Source organism: Rutidosis leptorrhynchoides, chromosome 2 (genome assembly GCF_046630445.1).
Source record: "Rutidosis leptorrhynchoides isolate AG116_Rl617_1_P2 chromosome 2, CSIRO_AGI_Rlap_v1, whole genome shotgun sequence".
NCBI classification, from domain to species: Eukaryota; Viridiplantae; Streptophyta; class Magnoliopsida; order Asterales; family Asteraceae; genus Rutidosis; species Rutidosis leptorrhynchoides.
In genome coordinates this window covers 700,162,556-700,184,970 of record NC_092334.1, presented here as the reverse complement: position 1 = coordinate 700,184,970, position 22,415 = coordinate 700,162,556, and the positions used below count along the sequence as shown (strand labels likewise).

General features: G+C 36.0%; 2 protein-coding genes across 6 annotated transcripts; both read left to right on the top strand.

Annotated features, from left to right (window-relative positions):
• Positions 1-7,663: 7,663 nt before the first annotated feature.
• On the top strand, positions 7,664-11,466 carry LOC139894122 (MATH domain and coiled-coil domain-containing protein At3g58280-like). 5 transcript variants are annotated; one of them, XR_011774813.1, is made up of 4 exons: positions 7,664-8,762; positions 9,662-10,003; positions 10,165-10,547; positions 10,659-11,466. XR_011774813.1 is itself a non-coding variant. In XM_071877325.1 (4 exons), exons 3-4 carry the CDS (start codon positions 10,440-10,442, stop codon positions 11,170-11,172), a joined length of 633 nt encoding a protein of 210 aa, XP_071733426.1. In that variant the 5' UTR covers positions 7,665-8,762; positions 9,662-10,003; positions 10,165-10,439; the 3' UTR covers positions 11,173-11,466. The 5 variants fall into 5 exon arrangements, 4 of the variants coding, with proteins under 4 accessions (XP_071733426.1, XP_071733424.1, XP_071733423.1 ...); XM_071877325.1 differs by having other exon boundaries at positions 7,665-8,762; positions 10,648-11,466; XM_071877323.1 differs by having other exon boundaries at positions 7,667-8,092; positions 10,618-11,466.
• Positions 11,467-13,447: 1,981 nt separating this feature from the next.
• Positions 13,448-22,177, top strand: LOC139894120 (uncharacterized). Its single transcript, XM_071877321.1, has 3 exons — positions 13,448-13,597; positions 20,241-20,450; positions 21,365-22,177. The coding sequence occupies exons 2-3, from the start codon at positions 20,253-20,255 to the stop codon at positions 22,049-22,051; spliced, it is 885 nt and encodes a 294-aa protein (XP_071733422.1). The 5' UTR covers positions 13,448-13,597; positions 20,241-20,252; the 3' UTR covers positions 22,052-22,177.
• Positions 22,178-22,415: the final 238 nt, after the last annotated feature.

Genomic DNA, 22,415 nt, shown 5'->3' with positions numbered 1-22,415 from the left:
GCGAGCTGGAATGTTCTAACAGCTCCCACACTTCTGACAGGTCACTCGTATGAGTGACCATGTGTTTAAGGCTCAACCATGTGGTTGAGGACTCACTCGTACGAGTGAGGTCTCGTCCGCGCGAGTGAGCACTGGTCAGCGTTTGGTAAAATTGAAACGGGCGTAACTTTCAGACCGTAACTCCATTTTTGATGAATCAAATATCGTTGGAATCTTATTGAAGAGTAATTTTCAATGGTGAACTTTTAAGGAGCTAGATTAAACTTTATTTTGTTCAGAAAAAGGGGTTTTAACATGTATGTCTTGATTCGCACGCACCCGAATATCGATATTGAATGAATATATGTTTTAGACTTATAATATGATGAATATATGATGATATGAACTAGTTTATATTAAGAATCGATTATATTATTGATTAGAACACTACATTGACTTTGTTTATGATGTTTTCAGGTGATCAGGAGAAGTGAAGACTCGGAAATATAAGACCTCTGAGTTCTTCTCGTGCTGGTATTCGTTGAGTGGGTTAATCTAGCCGTTAAGACATATAGTGATATGACCTAAACCGTTGACCTAGTTTCTATGCTTCGAACCTATGTTGTTATGTGTTATGGACTGTGTCCTAGCGCATTTGTTTGACCGACCTTGCTTCTGATCAGGTCTGGAGAGATCAACCTTGCTTCTGATTAGGTTGGGCTCATTAATGTTGTATGATCAGTATAAGTCAGAATCACGTGTTCGTCGCGTGTGGAAGACTTATAATAGTGATACAGAGTTATGAGTTTTCGGTAGACTCTAGTCCGATCGGGTCGTTGGCCCGGCCAGGCCGCCGAGTCTCTTAAGGGGTTGCTTCGGATTACCCAGACGGTTGCTTTGGATTGACCGTTGTTGTAGATGTTTTATTGCTTTGATGGTCTTTGGATTTAGTTGATTGTTGACTATTGTATGATATTGCTTTTTATGTTATATGCTAATGGTAGATTGCTTTGTTTCTGCATGTTCTAGTGGTTATGTGATTTTTCTATCCGAATAATTTGATGATGCGTGTTCTAGTGATTGTATCTGTATGCTTTAGCTGTTAGATTAGTCCATTCACTTAGCTTCGTGCTAACCCCTCCACCTTCCCCCTTGCAGGTTGTAGGTTTTTGCTTTTATGGTCATGGGATAAGATGGTCGTGTTGGGTTGTGTTCGACAAATCTAGAACTCTGATATTGTCTATATGAAATCGAATATTAACGTAACACCGGTTTTTGATAACAATGTATTTATGAATGAAGTTGTAATAATTATGTTTATGTTTGTACGTAAGGGCTTATTTTGTAAACAAGACTTCCGCTGTGTCATAAAAAAAAGTACGGTATTACAACTTGGTATCAGAGCATAGGTTTGGTCGCATCGACATTGTACTTGAATGTCATGTTCCCAAACCTTTAGGGGATCTTGTCGAACATAACACAAGGGGGATGGGGTTAAGTGAATGTAGGAACTTTTATGTGTTAGTTGATAGGCACTAACCGGTTATCTACTAAGAGTTTGTGTGAGATGTTGTGGTATTGCAGATATGTTAGGTAATCAAGACGCTGCCCCCAATACCTCCGGAACCTTTAGAGCTCCTGATGAAGACGGTCATGTATCAGAAGAAGAAGTATCAGAAGAAGTGTTAGAGCTTCAGATTCAGTTGAAAGATGCTCAAGATAGGATCAAAGAGCTTGAACAACAAGTGATATCGCATTCTAACACCACATCAATAAATCAAAGTTTTCCTCCAAGTGTTTACCCACAGTTTGGAAACATTTCTCAACAACAGTATGTGCCACCTCAGTACCAGATACCATCTCTGTTCAATCCACTATTTCCGAATCAAGTGATGTACCCGTTTCAGACACCATTCTTCTAACCACCGATTTTTGAAAAGAAGAAGTGCTCGTATAAGGACTTTCTTAATTGTCAACCTTCAGAATATACTGGTAAAACTGACCCGACTGAGACTCTAAATTGGCTCAGGGAAGTGGAAAGAGCATTAGATGCTTGTCAGTGCGAGCCAGAGTTGAGAGTGTTATATGCTAGTCGATTGTTCAAGGGGCGAGCTATGGAGTGGTGAGACTCCATCACAGGTCATTTATCAGAGGAACAACTAAGTCAAGTGTCATGGGAGCAGTTTCATGTCAAGGTTCGTGAGCAGTATTGTTCAGAATATGATCTGGAGAAATTGAAAACTGAGTTCTTGGGGATGAGAATGACTGATGATATGACGATTGATGATGTTATTTTGGACTTTACCTCTAAGTTAAGGTTTTGCCAACAGTGGGTACCGCATGAGAAAGATAAAATTCAGCATTTTATTAGAGTTATTAAGCCGGAATATAGGTCAATGGTTAGATTTGCTTCTTCTTTATCGCAAGCTTTTGAGATGGCTAAAGCGATAGAGGGTGATGTTAAAGCCGCAATGAGTACGGGAGTGGGGAGTGGTTCTTATGAGAAGAGGTCGGAAGGTCAATCCAGTTATCAGTCCAGTCCGAAATCAAGAAAGTCAACTGGGTCCAGTACGAGGGAAGTTTCGAGTACGAGTGGGTCAGGTTCTGTACAGAAAGAGTGGTGTAACTCGTGTAGATCTTACCACAGTGGACAGTGTTCTCCAGGTACGAAAAGGTGTCTAAGGTGTGGTATAGTGGGACATGATGTTCAACAATGTTCTTTCGGAAGCAATGTATGTTGGAATTGTCATAAGGAAGGTCATAGGTCAGCATAGTGTCCGACAGCGGGTAGAGGGGGTTCCGGGGCAGGGTCCAGGGGGCAGTCAGCATCTGTTGGTGGATCTACCGCATCAGTAGGACAGAAGAGAAAAGGTCCTCCCAGGGCTATAGCTAGAGCTTATCAGATGGTAGCAGATAATGATGTTGTGTCAGAAGACTTAAATACTGGTATGTTCAGACTAATTTTGTTGTTGCTTTTGATTTCGTTTATGTATACTTTGTAGATTATGTAGATATTGTAGTGAGCTTATTGATAGGTGCTTTAAGGTAGTGTTAGCTGTAGTGACAGAGATGACTTGGACTTAGATTCACAATTCTCGGATTTTCTTACTTGAAATGGATATGTGATCTTTGATAATGTATTACGACTGGCCAACGTAAGCACATTTTGGTAGATCATGCAGAAGTTTTAGTAAGTTAAGAAGAGAAGTAGGATAGTTGACTGCTTAAATTGTTGTTAATATGTATTGTTTAATGAATAGTTGATGGGATTTTGTTACCGTCACTTTTGACTTTGACCAGATTCCGAGGACGAAATCTTTTTAAGGGAGGTAGATTTGTAACACCCTGAGAATGGGCCTAGGTGAAAATTATCAAATTACCCTTGTATGATGTTAGTTAGTGATTTAATTAATTATGTGTTTATGGTTATTTCATTATTTAGTTGAGACCAGTTCCTGACAAGGGTTACATAACAGGTTTGTTTATTTAAATTGGACTCTGTTAGGACCGCCTAATAATGTACGAAAGATATTAGATAACTGATAAATACCCGTGTATTGTGAGGTATGGTTTTTAACCCAAATATAGTGTATAATCAGCTCTTTTCCTCATTTGGGATTCCAGAAACTTCACTTCACCTCTTGCACCTAATCATCCTCATTGCAAACCCTAGCTTGATTTTTGTGTGCAATCAGATTAATTAAAGCTTAGAATCAGATTTCTTGCATCATCTATAGTATATCTCCAGGTTTGTAATCGATTACATGCTCTGATTCTTGTTGAAAATGGGTTTTTATGTTCTTGAGTAAAAAGTGAGTTTTGAGCTTGAATCTTGATAAATTGTGTTTTTTTATGCTTAATTGATATTAGAAATAGTTGCCATATAGTTTATATGATGTTTTTCAAGTAGTTTTGGTGTTAGAACTTGCAAAAATCATGATTTTGGGTCAAAAAAACGTGAAAACAGCGAGCTGGAATGTTCTAACAGCTCCCACAATTTTGACAGTTCACTCGTACGAGTGACCACGTGTTTGAGGCTCAACCACGTGGTTGAGGACTCACTCGTATGAGTGAGGTCTCGTCCGCGCGAGTGAGCACTGGTCAGCGTTTGGTAAAATTGAAACGGGCGTAACTTTCAAACCGTAACTCCGTTTTTGATGAATCAAATATCGTTAGAATCGTATTGAAGAGTACTTTTCAATGGTGAATTTTTAAGGAGCTAGATTAAACTTTATTTTGGTCAGAAAAAGGTGTTTTAACGTGTATGTCTTGATTCGCACGCACCCGAATGTCGATATTGAATGAATATATGTTTTAGACTTATAATATGATGAATATATGATGATATGAACTAGTTTATAGTAAGAATCGATTATATTATTGATTAGAACACTACACTGACTTTGTTTATGATGTTTTCAGGTGATCAGGAGAAGTGAAGACTCAGAAATATAAGACCTATGAGTTCTTCTCATGCTGGTATTCGGTGAGTTGGTTAATCTAGCCGTTAAGACATATAGTGATATGACCTAGACCGTTGACCTAGTTTCTATGCTTCGAACCTATGTTGTTATGTGTTATGGACTGTGTTCTCGCGCGTTTATTTGGCAGACCTTGCTTCTGATCAGGTCGGGAGAGATCAACCTTGCTTCTAATCAGGTTGGCCTCATTGATGTTGTATGATCAGTATAAGTCAGAATCATGCGTTCGTCACGTGTGGAATACTTATACTAGTGATACATAGTTATGAGTTTTCGGTAGACTCTAGTCCGATCAACTAGGGTCGTTGGCCCGACCAGGCCGCCGAGTCTCTTAAGGGGTTGCTTCGGATTACCCAGACGGTTGCTTTGGATTGACCGTTGTTGTAGATGTTTTATTGCTTTGATGGTCTTTGGATTTAGTTGATTGTTGACTATTGTATGATATTGCTTTTTATGTTATATGCTAATGGTAGATTGCTGTGTTTCTGCATGTTCTAGTGGTTATGTGATTTTTCTGTCCGAATAATTTGATGATGCGTGTTCTAGTGATTGTACCTGTAAGCTTTAGCTGTTAGATTAGTCTATTCATTTAGCTTCGTGCTAACCCCTCCACCTTCCCCCTTGCAGGTTGTAGGTTTTTGCTTTTGTGGTCATGGGAGAAGATGGCCGTATTGGGTTGTGTTCGACAAATCTAGAACTCTGAGGTTGTCTATATGAAATCGAATATTAACGTAACACCGGTTTTTGATAACAATGCATTTATGAATAAAGTTGTAATAATTATGTTTATGTTTGTACGTAAGGGCTTATTTTGTAAACAAGACTTCCGCTGTGTCATAAAAAAAAATACGGTGTTACAATATGTAGCGGTGAGGTTCATATATAGTGCACGTTATCTTGATTATAACCTTCACATATTATAGGTGTATAAACTTTATTATATAACTAAGTTAATTATATATATAGTTACTATTAGTATTACATAACTATTAATAGTTTTATAATTATATATGTATTATATATATATATTAAATTTGTGTTTATTAAACTTATAATTTGTAAATAATTATAAATAATGTTCCAAAAATTCATACAACTCTTTAGAAATATTTTAGAATGTAATTAGGTATTTTATAAGTAATATAATATGTTAGTGACAATTTTTAATAAATAAAATCGATTTATTCAATTTTATTATGTTTCACGTGAATATAATAACAAATAAATTATAAATTCGATTTAAATACATATAAAAATTATAAAAATTATTTTTGATCAGAATAATATCATATTAAGGTTAGGAAAACTTTAAAATTATTTTATTTAATTTTTCTCTAATTATTCCTTATTTATATCGTACATACACATATATATTCAATAATTCATTTTAATTACTTAATAATTATAAATCCGATTACAAATAAGTTTATAATATGTTTTCATACTTAATATTAATTGTAGAATAATTATAACATGATATTTATTTTTATTTCAATTACATATAATTATAACATTATTTACATATTTTGGTAAAAAAATTTTATCGAAGTAAATAGTAAAAACTAAAAAGTAAAAAGTAAAAAGAAAGAAAAGAATACTTACTTAGTAGTGATTCTTCAAAGAGAGAATGAGAGAAATTTTGGTGTGAGTTTGAATGAGAAATGAGGGGTATTTATACTTGGAAAAAATTAGGTAAAAAGAATAAAATAATTAAAAGAAAAAATATTTTAATTCTTAATGGAATTTTAATAATTAAAAGTATTAAATGTTAGGTCATGGAATCAACTACAAAATAAAATAATAAAAGTAGTAGTCCATTATAATTTTAAAATAAAAAGAATTTTTTTTAATTTTTTTTAATTAATAAATACGAATATTTGTGTAAAATATTAAATAATTTCAGTATTTTACATTTTTAATACTTAATTATGATTTTAATTTAATTATGATTATTACTTATGGTTTTTATTAGGTTTACAAATGTTATTACATTTTTTAATCGTATTTATTATATTAAAAGTAATATAAAGTTTATATACTTAGATAAATTAAATTATGTCAAATTTTATAAATTAATATTATATTATTTATTTAAGTGTACGTTGTTGACTAAAAATTACTATTCGGTCAATGTTTAATTGTGTATAACAACCTTTAAATAATTAATACATATAGTCAGGCAGAAAACTCTTGGGTCAATTCAGTAAATTTAGAAGTCGAAAAGATAGGGTTGTCACATGAACTTTGATTTCTTTTTTTTATGGGGCCTTTGACTATTATTTTTGGCCTATTGTATTTCGTATTCGCTTCTTCAATTATGTTTTCATACTTCTCATGTTTCTCAAATATCTAATTGTTCTAATTGTGTAAAAATTGGACCCCCCAAAAATCATAGGCCTTGAGCGGTTGATCACCTTGCTTCCCCTTCGTGTCTCCCCTACATATATTGTCATCCCAAATCCTATAATCCTTAACATTTATTTGACATCTCAACTGAACCAGACTCGATTACAAAATAACCCGGTTACAACTTACAACGCAATTAGATTGAACTAACACATACTCCGTATTAAACACCTAATTAACCATTGAATCGAACTTTTAGATGCAATACATTGGCTAAAAAAACAAACAAGTTATAGTTGTACAATACTTATTTTCTTAAGAGAAAATTGGGCCGTTGGTCCATGTGGTTTACATGAAATGGGTGTTTGGTCCCTGAACTTCATTTTCGAGGTGGTTGGTCCCTGTGATTTTCTAAACGCGTGTGGATGGTCCCTCCGTTAAATTGATCCGTCAACTGACAACACGTGACTGGCATGTGATGGGTAATTTCGTCCTTTTACATGTTGCCAGAATTAAAAACACCACTTTTACCTTTTTCTTCATCTTCATCATTATCTCTATCTTCATCACTATCTTCATCTCTTCATCACCTATAAAGTAATAAATCCTAATTGTTATTTAAAATCATATAGTAACAATACAAATACAAAACACAAATTACCACAATATCAAACAAACCAAATATAAAATCAAACATCCAAATTACACATAAAAGAAAAAAAAAATCACCATTTATTTCATACAATTGCTAAGCTCTTTAAAAATAGATCGCACCTTACACAGAGATATAGAGGAATTCATAACCACTAATTTCTTGAACCAACAACATTATAACTTTCAACTAAACTAAAAACCAATTTTGTGAAGTCTTCCACTCTTTAAGTACGGAGTAATAAAACAAAAAATCAAAAACCCATTTGTTGAAACACATTCGTTGTAACCCCGTTTGTTGAAACCGTCTAAATTTAAAAACCCACCAAGGATTTCCCCTGAGATCTTATTTTGATTTGAATCAGAGACTTAACCCACCAACGATTTCCCGGTGTTATCTCTGCAGCTGCTATCTGAAACGATTTACTCTTTGGTAGAAGATCTACGCTGGAGAAACTCATCAATCAAGAAGAAGATCTACGAATCTGGTAACGGTTTACAGATCTGCAACTCGTTTTCGGCGATCTACTTATGGCCGTCTCATTTCTCAACGATCTGGTAACTCAGATTCTGATTCAGATCTGGAGCTAGTTTTCATCGCCGAACACTATTATAAGTCAGAAACATATCCAAATGTAATCTTCTGTTACATACCTAATTACTAATTTTGGTGTATGTATGTATCTGCTATAAAGATGGGTTTGATTTTGTATATATGTGGAAGAAAATAGGGTTTTAATTATCAGAAGAATGTAAACGGACGAAAATGTTTGACGGATCATTTTAACGTCCGTTTGATTGAGGGACCAATCACACGGCTCATGTAAACCACAGGGACCAACCACCTTGAAAATGAAGTTCAGGGACCAAACACCCTATTTCATGTAAAACACAGGGACCAACGGTCCAATTTTCTCTTTTCTTAATATTCATTTGGTCCCATATTGATAATTTATTATTCTATTTTGAATAGTCTTAAATTAATAGTCTATTTTTATAAATATATATAAAAATAATAAGTTAAATTTTTTTAATCCTTAACTTTTATATATAAAACAAAAAGGTAAAAATTAAAAAATAAAACTTTAAAGAAGAAAAAAAAAAAATGGAATGTTAATGATTAAGATAAGATTTGTCTCGTAAGAGTTTTGTTGTCAGATACAGTATTTGTTAGTGTATTTATTCCGAGGGTCCTGATGCCATAGAAAAATGTAAACATCAGAAACCTCTGCCGTCGCAAGCCCATTACAACCGTCACTACCGAAACCCTAGTCCGTACAAAACCACTTAATTAAAGGACATCTGGTATGGATCTTAACCCTGAATATGTTCATATCTATTTGATTACGTATTTCCATGTATTTGGTGTGTAATTTAAGTGTAAATGTGTAGCTATATAATCTAATGTGTGAATGTATCAGATTATAATATGAGGTTAGTGTGTAAAATAGCTCTAATTTAGAATCATGCATTTAGATCATCCTTTTGATGAGTGTATTTGTTAGAGGTAGAATGTGCAAATTGGGTTCACAGTAGCTAAAATCTAAATGTTATTTTGTTATGCGTACATTCTCCTACTGTAAGAATATTGCTTTTGCTATCAAAGTTAGCTACAACTAGAAGTTTTTTTTAGAATAGGCATAAGTTAAGTACAGATAAACCTAGCTCTGACCCGTTTAGACCTTTACTCAGAGCAATTATCCACACTCGGTTGACTCGCTTATCTAGCAATTTCTAACTTTTTCTCTATGTTTTATGTAATTAATGTGTTAGATATGATTGAAAGTTATATAAACTCAATGATAATTGTAGGTCACAGAAAGCATAATTTCGTGATATTGGATTAATGAAATGAAGCTACAGTACTTGACAATGGTTATGATGATGTATATGTAGTGCTGTATGTGTATATGTATATAGAACAGTGTATGTATGAATCTGAATATTGATTTATGGATTTGAATGTGAATCTGTAAAATGTATGTACATATTACACAAATTGGCTTCACTAATCTCGGTTCCGTTCTAGTATCACTAATGGGTTTAGAGAGAATATGGGGCAAAATCACCACATTTGGTTTATGTAGACATGCAACTGCCTTTAACTTGATGACCTTAAATGAGCCATCTTCTCTATTTGGTGGTTATATGATATGGATTCATTTGTATCCTTTTACCAATAATGTTGCCGTGTGTGATTGCAGATTGGTTAAATAATGGCCAGGACAAAGGAACCAGCCCGGAGAAGCGTTGGGGGACTATCTGTGAAAATGGAAAGTCAGAGTTATCTTAGGGTTACCGATAATGATGAATATTTGGAGATGCCTGTGAAAAAGGCCCGGGCTGAGTCTCCCTCTCAGCATCTTAGTGTCTGCCGACCCGTATCTGCACCACGGCTTGATCCGGTCAAACCAGTTTCTCCACGTCCCGTACATGACCAGTTTACAGATATCGGTGTGGTCAATACCACTACTAGTCCTTCGGGTACAACAATAGGGACTAAGGTGACACCTGTGGAGGAGCCCGTTCGAGTTCGTGAAGATGAGGTAATGGTGTTCACAGTTATCATATATTGAATGTTGCAAAAATCGCTTTGAGTGCTCGGTTGGGACTGATGTGTTTTAAATTACTGAGGTGTTTTAAATTAAATTAATATTAATATTAATATTAATATTAATATTAATATTAATATATGTTTAATAAGCAGACTGGGGTTGATGATGGTTCGTCTTCTCAGTGTGGGAGGACAAAGGAACCAGACCGTACAGCTGGACTAGGACTATTTGTGAAAACAGAAAGTCGGAGTTATGTTAGGGGCACTGATAATGATGTATATCTGGAGATGCCTGTGAAATGGGCCCGGTCTGTGTCTCCCTCTCGTCATCCTAGTGTCTGCAGACCAGTATCTGCACCACGGCTTGATGCCTTGATCTGAACAAACCTGTTTCTCCACGTCCCGTACATGACCAATTTACAGATGACATGGACGACATCGGTGTGGTCAATACCACCACTACTAGTCATTCGGGTACAACAATAGGGACTAAGGTGACACTTGTGGAGGAACCTGTTCGAGTTCTTAAAGATGAGGTAACGGTGTTTACAGTTATCATAATAATATAATAATAATATATTAAATTAATATATGTTTAATGATTAGATGGGGGTTGATGATGGTTCGTCTTCTCAGTGTGGCATTAGCTGTGTTCAGGGCTACTACGTGAAGGATAGCGTGGCTCCAATTCTTGAAGCCATTTTCAGGAAACACGGTGACATTGCAGCTGAGTGTGTATTCAAAACAGTTTCTGTGAGATCAGTTTTCCTTGAGGTAGTTTGTGAAGTTGTGAAGCAAATTCAAAGTAATGATGATGTTTATGAAAAGATGAAACAAATTGAGTGCAAGGTGTCAGATGCAGAAGCAGCCAATGTTAACGTATCATGGATTCGATCTCACTTGGACGCCATTCACAAACGAAAGGAGGCCATTGACAATTCCAATTTGCTTATGGAATTGAAAGTAAATACCATTTTGGTTAAGAGAGCTGCCCACAAGGATCTGAATGAGAGCTGCGCAGAGCTTGTTGCTGCACAACTACGATATGAAAAGGCCAAAAGGTGCGCAAGAGTACTCCATCTTGTTGAAAAGAATCTAACTGACCGTGTCTTGGCATCTGAAACTGTAAGAAACTCGTTGGAAAAACAACCTATTTTATAGGCTTTTAAGTCATTATAGATGTGTAACGTAATTAGTAGAAGGTCGGCAGGGTCATGTCTACACCTTTTATTATGTCTCCCATCACTTGGGAGAAACCTTATTTTGTGTCTGTCTATTGGCATAAGAGCCCAAAAATCTTGAAAAGTCCAATTTGCTAAGTCGTTTATTAGTTTAAGTTAGTGATGCACAAAAACCGGTTCCAGACCGGATTCGAATCTTGAAAACCGGATCCTGTAAAATTGGTTTTTACGGTTTTGAACCCTTTTTCGGATATTTTTCTGGACTCTCCGATTTTACCGGATTTAATTTTTACCAGTTCGAATTTTATCGCTTTTGAAGTTTCGGGCAATAGGTTTAATCCTTACTACATCTACGGTTTGGCTTGGTAAACAACTATTTCTCTTTCACCCAGGGGAACACAACGGTATAACGTGTATGTGAAGATGTTCTAACGAAAACGGAAATTTATGATTGTGTTCGATCCATTGTAGGATTGGTAAGTAGCAAGACAAGAATTAGAGTAACTAGTGTTTAGAGATATTTGAGAATGTTTGTTGGTGTGTTTTCAACTACCAATATCATCTATTTATACTACACTTATAGGATTAAAATGGTCCAAACTTACTCGAAAAAGTCCAATAAAACATTCAAAAAAGAGCAAAACGACTATTTCTTTAGATTTCGAACTGGGGAAAGAAAAAAAAACTGGATTGGAGCGGTTTTCAGCGTTTAATTAAAATCATGTACATTTGTGGGGAAAAAATGATATACAGTAAAACATTTATCGAAGAAAAATGTCATTTATGGACATTTTGCCCTTTTAAATATCCCACTTAATACAAATAAGTTAGAAATATTTAAAACTAGTCCGGATTCGGCCCGCGCGATGCGGCGGGGGCTTTCGGCCTGTGTATTCATATTTAACGTAGCGTTGTGTATTTACAGAGGGGAAAACGGCTCATGTCTTAAGCGCCGTTTTAGATGTCGTTGTCTTAAGCGTTTTTTTAAAAAATGTCCGTTTCAAACGTAGTTAGTTTCGTTTTGTTCATAAAATTTTTTCGAGTGTAACAGTGCTGTCGGAAAAATTTAACTTGCGGCGAACAAAAAGATACGGGCTGTCGTTGTGTTAAGCGTTTTTTAAAAAGTGTCCGTTTCGCGTATAGTTAGTCCCGTTGGGTTCGTGAGACTTTTTCGAGTTGAACGGTGGTCTCGGAAAAATTTAACTCGCACCGAGCGAGAAGATAGGGCCCGTTATAAATTCGGGGGGAATTAGTTTCTTTTATTTTAATAAAATTATATGTTTACACTTTTTATCCCTCGAAAAGTGTAAACTTGAGGGGTGGTTGTGTAAACTGAGCCAAATTTGAGGGACCGATTGTAGTATGAACGCAAACTCAAAACTACGATCCGAATAAACTGAAACTACACATCTTACCCCTGGAAAAGTGTAAACTTGAGGGGTTGTTGTGTTAACTGAGCCAAATTTGAGGGACCGATTGTAGTGTGAACGCAAACTTAAAACTACGATCCGAATAAACTGAAACTACACATCTAAGCAACACTTTTAGTATGTAAGGGTTAATTTATTACTGTACTCCGTAACAATTACTCCCTATGTTGATTGTGCTTTCAGGTTATTCTTACAAAAGGACTCAATTTTCTTCTAGAAGTGTCAAAAGTCGTTGATGTTACAAATACTGTTACAAGTACTGGTTGAGTCGTTAGCTTCTGTTAATTTTATGACATTGTATATGTAACATTTGTTTTTTTTTTCCTATGGGTTTTAGAGGTTACAGCCCTTTCATTCTGTAAGACGACTTGTAACGGTTCAAGGGCGACGCCGTGGGAGCCGATGTGGCAACCAGCCATGCCCCACCGGATAGAGTATCGGCGCGTGGAGAGGGAGAGGGGAGGGGGGCAGGGTTGAGTTGCGTGGCCTGGCGACGGGGAAGGCGACGAGCATGGGTGTTTTTTTTATTTTTTATTATTTTAAAAATCTAATTTTTATCTCTTTTTAATACTTAAACCAGTTATATTTTAACACATCATCACAATACTCGTAACCCACACTACAAACTCACACCACCACTACTTCACTCAAACAACTCACACGTCATAATCATCAAAAAGCAACTCACAGCCCCAACTCACGCCCCCTACCGTTACGAATGTTATAATGTTGTTATGAGTTTTGACTTTTTGTGAAAATAATCAATATATTTCAACTTTTGTCAAAAAAAAAAAAAAAAAAAAAAAAAATCCTCGTACCAAATATTTGATAGACAACAAAACGCACCCGTTTAAGAAACCTCTGCCGTCGCCTACCACTTCACCTAACCTCCTCCGTCTAACCACCGTACGTCCATTGCGACTGTCACTACCGAAACCCTAGTCCGTACAACATCACTTAATCAAAGGACATCTGGTATGGATCCTAACCCTGAATATATTCATATCTATTTGATTCCATATTTCCATGTATTTGGTGTGTAAATGTGTAGCTATATAATATAATCCATGAATGTATCAGATTATAATACGAGGTTAGTGTGTAAAATAGCTCGCATTTAGATCATCCTTTTGATGAGTATTTGTTATTTGTTATGCGTACATTCTCCTATTGTATGAATATTGCTTTTGCTATCTAAGTTTGCTACAAATAGAAGTATCTTTTAGAATAGGCATAAGGTAAATGCAAATAAACCCAACCCTTGTTGGAGGTTTTATTAAATTCTCGTGTAGGTTAAAATAATCGATAGCCGGATAAATCACTGAACCGTGGTATCACTTTCCGAAAGTAATTATTCGACCCTTATTGCCTGGGTTACACGAATATCACTTTGGGATAAGACAGAGATTAGTTCTTGTTATTGGCAGTAAACAAGAACTCTTTTGTATAAGAGTATTAAGGTGTTTGTGTGTGTTTTTTCTCATGAAGGATAGTCCTTATTTATAGGCACCCAAATCCAAGTATTATTCCACGATGGAGATGTTTCACCTACTCCACGATAGAGACGTTTCACTAACTCCACGATGGAGACGTTTCACTAACTCCACGATAGAGACGTTTCACTAACTCCACGATGGAGACGTTTCACTAACTCCACGATGGAGACGTTTCACTAACTCCACGATGGAGACGTTTCACGATGGAGACGTTTCACCTAGTGCAGGAATAATACTTCCGTAATCACTCAAATTTGTGATAATGGAAAACCACTTTCGGGTCCGGGTAATCTATCACTTAATGGGTGTACACTCCGTACCTCCTAACCCATTTACAAGTGTAGATTAAATCCCTCAATTACACTAAATTTTCAACAATCCTCCCCAATTTAGTGCAATTCGTTTCATGAGAATTAAACAAATTAAAACAAAAACTCATGCATAAATGAAAATATCTTGAAGATTGAATTTTCACCTTAGTACATTACACATTCCAAATATTCGAGAATCGGGGTGTTCTAAGAATTGAACCCTTTAACCCATTTGAATAACTGAAAATAATATACACATAAGTTTTCAAATACTCTAAAGCTATCCTGACACTTTACAAGCCATGTGTCCATATCCTTTCATGAATGTATCCAAAACTAAAAGTCCAAGCTTTGTTGAAGCGGCAAAACTTCACATTCACATAGGTAGTTCACTTCAGTCATGCACCTGCTCTTGCACTTTTTCAAATGAACTATTAAGAAGCTAGACTTCAACCTCACTTTCAGCAGGTCCGAGTACATACCTTACCTTGGGATGCTATAAAATTTATGTACTCCAAATTTCTAAATATAAGCCTTCCGCATTGAATTCAACTTCTAATTTTCATCGGAAGGGAATTGGGTATCTTATAATTAGAAATTTATGTGGACTTTAAACCCATCCCCACAGCAGACTTGTCAACCAAGTCTCTTGCCAATCCCTTCGTCAAGTGATCAGCTAAATTCTGTTGTGACCTCACGAACACTATAGAAATCACCCCATTCATGATGAGTTCACGAATCATGCTATGTCTGACACCTAAGTGTCTAGACTTTCCATTGTACATCTGGCTATAAGCCTTTGCCAATGTCGCAGCACTATCACAATGGATAGACATGGGTGCTATAGGTTTAGGCCATAATGGTATCTCATGGATCAAGTTTCTAAGCCATTCTGCTTCTTTACCAGCAGCAGCTAAAGTAACAAACTCAGATTCCATCGTTGAGTTGGTAATACATGTCTGCTTCTTAGAAGCCCATGAAATAGCACCTCCCCCAAGCAAGAACACCCAACCACTCGTTGAAGAATGATCTTCAATATTGGTTATCCAACTCGCATCAGAATATCCTTCTATTACCGAAGGAAACCCATTATAAGATAAACTATAGTCCATAGTTTTCTTCAAGTACTTCAGTATCCGCCTAATTGCTTGCCAGTGATGAGTACTAGGATTACTAGTATATCTACTCAGTTTTCCCACAGCAAAAGCAATATCCGGCCTTGTACAAGTCATGGCGTACATCAAACAGCCAATCACCTGAGAATACTCAAGTTGTGATACAGCTTCACCTTGATTAGGCATAAGCTTCTCACTTGGATCAACATGGGTACTCACAGGAGTACATTCAAAGCAATTGAACTTTTTCAACACCTTCTCAATATAATGAGATTGACAAATCGAAATTCCTTTACTTTCACGTTTGATCCTAATGCCAAGGATAACGTCAGCCTCCCCCATATCTTTCATGGAGAATTTTGATGACAAAAATTCTTTTGTTAAATCAACCTGACTTTGGTCGGTCCCAAAGATTAACATGTCATCAACATATAGACAAATTATAATTCCTTTACCAGAATCATCAAATTTGCTATATACACATTTATCTGCTTGGTTTAATTTAAAACCACTAGATAAAACCACTTCATCAAATTTCTGATGCCATTGCTTAGGTGCTTGTTTCAAACCATATAAGTACTTCACAAGTTTGCACACCTTGCCTTCATTACCTGGCATGACAAAGCCTTGAGGTTGGTTCATATAAACCTCCTCATCCAATTCACCATTCAAGAATGCTGTCTTCACATCCATCTGGTGAATAACCAGATTGTGAATTGTAGCCAAATCAATCAACAGTCTAATGGTAGTGATACGCGCCACGGGAGCATAAGTATAAAAATAGTCAATTCCAGACTTTTGTCTAAAGCCTTGAATGACTAACCTTGCCTTGAACTTTTCAATAGTTCCATCCACCTTCATCTTCTTTTTGAAGATCCATTTGCAACCCAAAGGTTTGCAACCAGGAGGTAGATCAGCTAACACCCAAGTGTTATTGCCCATGATAGAATCCATCTCATCATTAATTGCCTCTTTCCAGAATGCAACATCCTGAGACCTCATTGCTTCATCATATGTTTTGGGATCATCATCAACATTGAAACAATACGAATATTGGGTAGAAATATCATCCCTGGAATCTTCAACTAAGTATAGTTGAAAATCTGGTCCAAATGATTTAGGTTTCCTTTCTCTTTTACTTTTTCGAAGCTCAAGTGACTGATCAACAGCCTTTTCGGAGACTTCATCATTACAATCCTTGTTGATTCCATTGTTACTTGGAATCATATTCTTTGGTCTATGTATAGATGAAAATCGATTTTCATCAAAGATTGCATCCCTTGAATCAATCATGGAATTGATTGAGACAAACTCATTAGGCTCTATTACATAGAACCTATATGCCTTGGAATGTTCAACATATCCAACAAATATGCAATCTATACCTCTTTCACCTAAACTTTTCTTCTTGGGATCAGGTAGTCTTACGACCGCCCTACAACCCCATACCCGAAGATAATTCAAGTTAGGTTTCCTTTTATTCCAAAGTTCATAAGGTGTAATCTTGTTTCTTTTGTTAGGAACTCTATTAAGCAAATAACAAGCTGTTAACATAGCTTTCCCCCAAAATCCTTCACTTAAACCTGAATAAGATAACATGGAATTAACCATTTCCTTAAGGACCCTATCCTTTCTTTCAGATATACCATTTTGTTGTGGAGTATAAGGAGCTGTGGTCTCATGGATAATACCAACGGATTGGAAATACGATTGGTCAATGTATTCACCTCCCCTATCTGTTCTAAGTCTTTTAATCAAAGCCTTTTGTTGTAATTCTACTTCAGTTTTAAATATTTTAAATTTATCTAATGCTTCATCCTTAGTATGTAACAAATAAACATAGCAAAACCTAGAAGCATCATCAATAAAAGTCACAAAATATTTCTTGTTCCCTAAAGTAGGAGTAGCATGCAAATCACATAAATCACTATGTATTAATTCCAAAATTTCAGTATCACGATGTACATTTTGAAATGGTTTCTTAGTGATCTTTGTTAACATACACGTTTTACACTTTTCATTGTTCATGTCAAAGGCCGGTATTAATCCATCTTTAGACATATCTTGCATTCTTTTAAAGTGTACATGTCCTAGTCTAGCATGCCAAAGAATAGAATTATTTATGCTAGTAGTAGACATACAAGCAATATCAACACTTACATGTTTAATGTTTAGTCTAAACATTCCATTACTCAGATAACCAAATTCAACAAATAAACCATTTTTAGATAGAACAAGCTTGTCAGATTCAATAACTTGCTTGTAACCACAATTATTCAACATACTACTTGAAACCAAATTTTTCCTAATTTGTGGTACATGCAAAACATTAAACAAAGAAACAATCTTTCCAGAACTAAAACTTAAATCCACACGACCACGTCCATGAATAGAGGCTGTTGACTCATTTCCCATATGAAGAATTGATCCATCAGTCACCGACTCGTAAGTCTTGAACCAACATCTATCCTTACATACATGAATAGTAGCTCCAGAGTCAACCCCCCACGCAACATCATCATCCTGCACAAAACAAATCTCAGATATATACGAAACATAATAATTCTCAATTGAATTATTAAATATATTCTGACCTTTCGGGGCTTGGTTGTTCGAACCATTGCCCGAACCATTTGTGCTAGATCCCTTAGCATTGTTAGTGCCAAAAATAACCTTGCAATCCCTCTTCAAGTGTCCAGATTTACCACACTTCCAACAAGTCAATTTAGACTTCTTATTAGGATCAACTTTGTTATTACCTTGATGTTTACGTTTTCCCTTTTTGTCATTATTGCTAGTGAACTTTTTATGTTCCACCATATTGACAACAGACGTACCAGCAACTTCGTTGCTCTTTGGCTTGTCATTATCCTGCAACCTGAGGGATTCCTCAATATGCAGATGACTACCCAACTCAACAAGAGTTAACTCCTCCTTCTTATGTTTCAAAGAATGTTTAAATTCTTTCCAAGATGGAGGTAGTTTATCAATTATGCTTGAGACTTGAATAGACTCATTCATGTTCATCTTATGTTGTGTGAATTGACCAAGTATACGAATGAGCTCATTGTATTGTTCCAAGACCGGTCTAGAATCGACCATCTTGTAATTATTAAAATTACTCACAAGGAACTTTTTACTAGAAGCATCCTCAGACATATACTTGGTTTCTAAACAGTCTCATAGTTCTTTAGCAGGTTCAACATTTAGGTAAATATCAAAAAGGGAATCAGCCATACCATTGAGGATTAAACCTCTAGCGATGTAGTCATCGTTCTCCCACTTGCACCTTTTCCGAATTTGTTCAACAGTGGCATCATCACTATGATCTTCAGGAATTGGTGTGCTGAGTACGTACACCACACTCATACTGCTCAGAAAGAAGTGCATCTTCTTTTGCCATCTCCTAAAATCAATTCCCTCAAACTTATCAAGTTTGGAGAAATTCGCCGTCATGTGTTTCATCGTAGCCGCCATCGATTATAACAAATAATTACTTTCGATTGTTGGAGGTTTTATTAAATTCTCGTGTAGGGTAAAATAATCGATAGCCGGATAAATCACTGAATCGTGGTATCACTTTCCGAAAGTAATTATTCGACCCTTATTGCCTGGGTTACACGAATATCACTTTGAGATAAGACAGCGATTAGTTCTTGTTATTGGCAGTAAACAAGAACTCTTTTGCATAAGAGTATTAAGGTGTTTGTGTGTGTTTTTTCTCATGAAGGATAGTCCTTATTTATAGGCACCCAAAAACAAGTATTATTCCACGATGGAGATGTTTCACCTACTCCACGATAGAGACGTTTCACTAACTCCACGATGGAGACGTTTCACTAACTCCACGATGGAGACATTTCACTAACTCCACACGATAGAGACGTTTCACTAACTCCACGATAGAGACGTTTCACTAACTCCACGATGGAGACATTTCACTAACTCCACGATAGAGACGTTTCACTAACTCCACGATGGAGACGTTTCACGATGGAGACGTTTCACCTAGTGCAGGAATAATACTTCCGTAATCACTCAAATTTGTGATAATGGAAAACCACTTTCGGGTCCGGGTAATCTATCACTTAATGGGTGTACACTCCGTACCTCCTAACCCATTTACAAGTGTAGATTAAATCCCTCAATTACACTAAATTTTCAACAACCCGGACCCGTTTAAACCCTTACTCAGATTAATTACCCACACCTAGCAATTTTTATCTTTTTCTCTATATGTTTTACAGTATATAATAATAAATGTATTAGATATTATTGAAAAGTTAGATAAATTCAATGATAATTGTAGGTCACAGAAAGCTTCATTGTAGGTCACAATGGTGATGATGATGTGTCTATGTGTATATGTATATGTATATGTATATACAACTGTGTATGTATGAATCTGAATATTGATATATGTATCTGTAAAATGTATGTATGTACATTGTACACAAATGTGTAATTAATCCACGGCTTCCTTATTTCTTAATCTTGGTTCCGTTCTAGTCTCACTAATGGGTTTAGAGAGAATATGGGGCAAAATCGTCACATTTGATTTATGCAGACATGCAAATGCCTTACGCTTGATGACCTTGAATGAGTCTTCTTCTCTATTTGGTGGTTACATGAGTTATATGATATGGGTTCATTTGTATCCTTTTACCAACAATAATGTTGCCGTGTTTGATTGCAGATTGGTTAAGTAATGACCAGGACAAAGGAACCAGCCCGGAGAAGCGTTGGGGAACTATTTGTGAAAAGGGAAAGTCAGAGTTATCTTAGTGGTACCGATAATGATGACATGGACGACATCGTGGTCAGTACCACTACTAGTCATTCAAGTACAATAATAGGGACTAAAGTGACACCTGTGGAGGAACCAATCCGAGTTCGTGAAGATGAGGTAATCGTGTTTACAGTTATCATATAATGAAGTTTGCAAAAATCGCTATGAGTACTCGGTTGACACCGGAAACTCGGGGAGGAACATGGGAGTAATCGGATTGAATTTTTATACATTTAAATAATAAAATTCAAAACATAAACGTTAACATAATTGTCTGGAACAACCAAAGGGCTTCTGGCTTAGCGGTATTGAGGTAACTCATCAACCTTGAGGTTGTCAGTTTGAGTCCCGTCTTGGACAAATATATGGGTGTGTGTTTGCCGTTCTAAAAAAATGTCTAGAAACATATACATAACTTCATATGTTCAAAAACTCTAAAATTTATGATTTAAATTCATATTACAATGTTGACCAATATCGACTTTAACCGATTTTGACTGACTAAGTCTGACTTTGACCAATTAACTACTCGAATTTTGGAAGATCGGCTCGGCTCGGCTGGTTTCTAAAACAGAGTAATGGGGGAGTATCGAGAGTTTTACAACACTGCATATAATTACTTAGATTATTGATATGTTTTAAAATAAATTAAATTAAATTAAAGGCTCTATTAATCGAGTCAACAACAATCGTCGATTTATTGGTGACTTGACTGCCACTTGGAAGATCGGCTCGGCTGGTTTCTAAAACAAAGTAATGGCGTCTCATTTTTTTTTCAACCTACTTAATGGCCGGAGGTCCATTTAGAAGCAATCTCTTTATCCATAGAACATTGAGAGGGAGAACTTTCTCTACTATTGCGCTATTTCAATCTGGGTGAAGAAATGACTTCTCTTAATTCTAGGATATGGGAAGGATTGTCCACATCTTACCTCCCCATACCCTACATATGTGGGATTGGGTTTTGTTGTTGTTGTTGTAAATCAAAATTAATATTAATTAATAATAATTAATATATGTTTAATAAGCAGATGGGGGTTGATGATGCTTTGTCTTCTCACTGTGGCATTAGCTGTGTTGAGGGCTACTATGTGAAGGATAGCGTGGCACCAATTCTTGAAGCTATTTTCAAGAAACACGGTGACATTGCAGCTGAGTGTCTATTCAAATCAGCTTCTGTGAGATCATTTTTCCTTGAGGTTGTTTGTGAAGTTGTGAAGCAAATTCAAAGTAATAATGTTTCTGGAAAAATGGAAGATCTTGAGTGCAAGGTGTCAGATGCAGAAGCAGCCAATGTTAACGTATCATGGCTACGACCTCACTTGGATGCCATTCACAAACAAAATGTGGCCATGGAAAAATCCAATTTGCTTATGGAATTGAAAGTAAACACCATTTTGGTTAAGAGAGATGCCCCCAAGGGTCTGAGAGAGAGCTGCTCAGAACCCGTTGGTGCACAACAACGATATCGTGGGCACGAGCGCGGAGTGGGCAGAAAGTTACCAGTATCGGTTACTAATTCCGCATATTCATCATCAACGGGTCGAAGTAGAAGACCACCTCAGAAACAACCAAACCTAGCTCCTCAGCTATTGGCTGCGATAGTCGATGTTTTTGCCGCGAATAATATAATTATCCCGCCCCATTTGCAAAATGTGTTCCCGACTCCCAGTTTAAACCAGAATAAGGAAAGTGACGATGACGAAGAAGAAGGGTAATCCGATTGTTGTGCTTGTTTGATATAAAATTAGTTTATGTTTGATGTTTAAACTTTATGTAGTTGTGTGTTTGAACATTCGGACGACATATGGTTTAAACTTTTATCTAATGTAATTGTGGTGTTTGTGAAATATATTGTAATCGTACAGCAGGTTTGTGTAATTGTGTGTTTTGAAACGTGTTGTGAATACGGCTGGTAAAAAGCAAATTTAAATGATGCTAAAAAATCGACGGTGGATTTTCGGGATGACATGACGTCTCAGAAGGGTAGTCACGCAAAGTATTTAATAATTAATAATAATAATAATAATCTATATAATATTACTTATCAAATATTTAATATTTTAATATCTATCTTTTGTG

Coding starts and splice junctions, on each gene's coding strand:
- LOC139894122 (XM_071877323.1), top strand. CDS start 10,440: ATGGACGACATCGGTGTGGTCAATACCACCACTACTAGTCATTCGGGT. Junction 10,548..10,617: donor TTCGAGTTCTTAAAGATGAG/GTAACGGTGTTT, acceptor TTTAATGATTAG/ATGGGGGTTGATGATGGTTC.
- LOC139894120 (XM_071877321.1), top strand. CDS start 20,253: ATGACCAGGACAAAGGAACCAGCCCGGAGAAGCGTTGGGGAACTATTT. Junction 20,451..21,364: donor TCCGAGTTCGTGAAGATGAG/GTAATCGTGTTT, acceptor TTTAATAAGCAG/ATGGGGGTTGATGATGCTTT.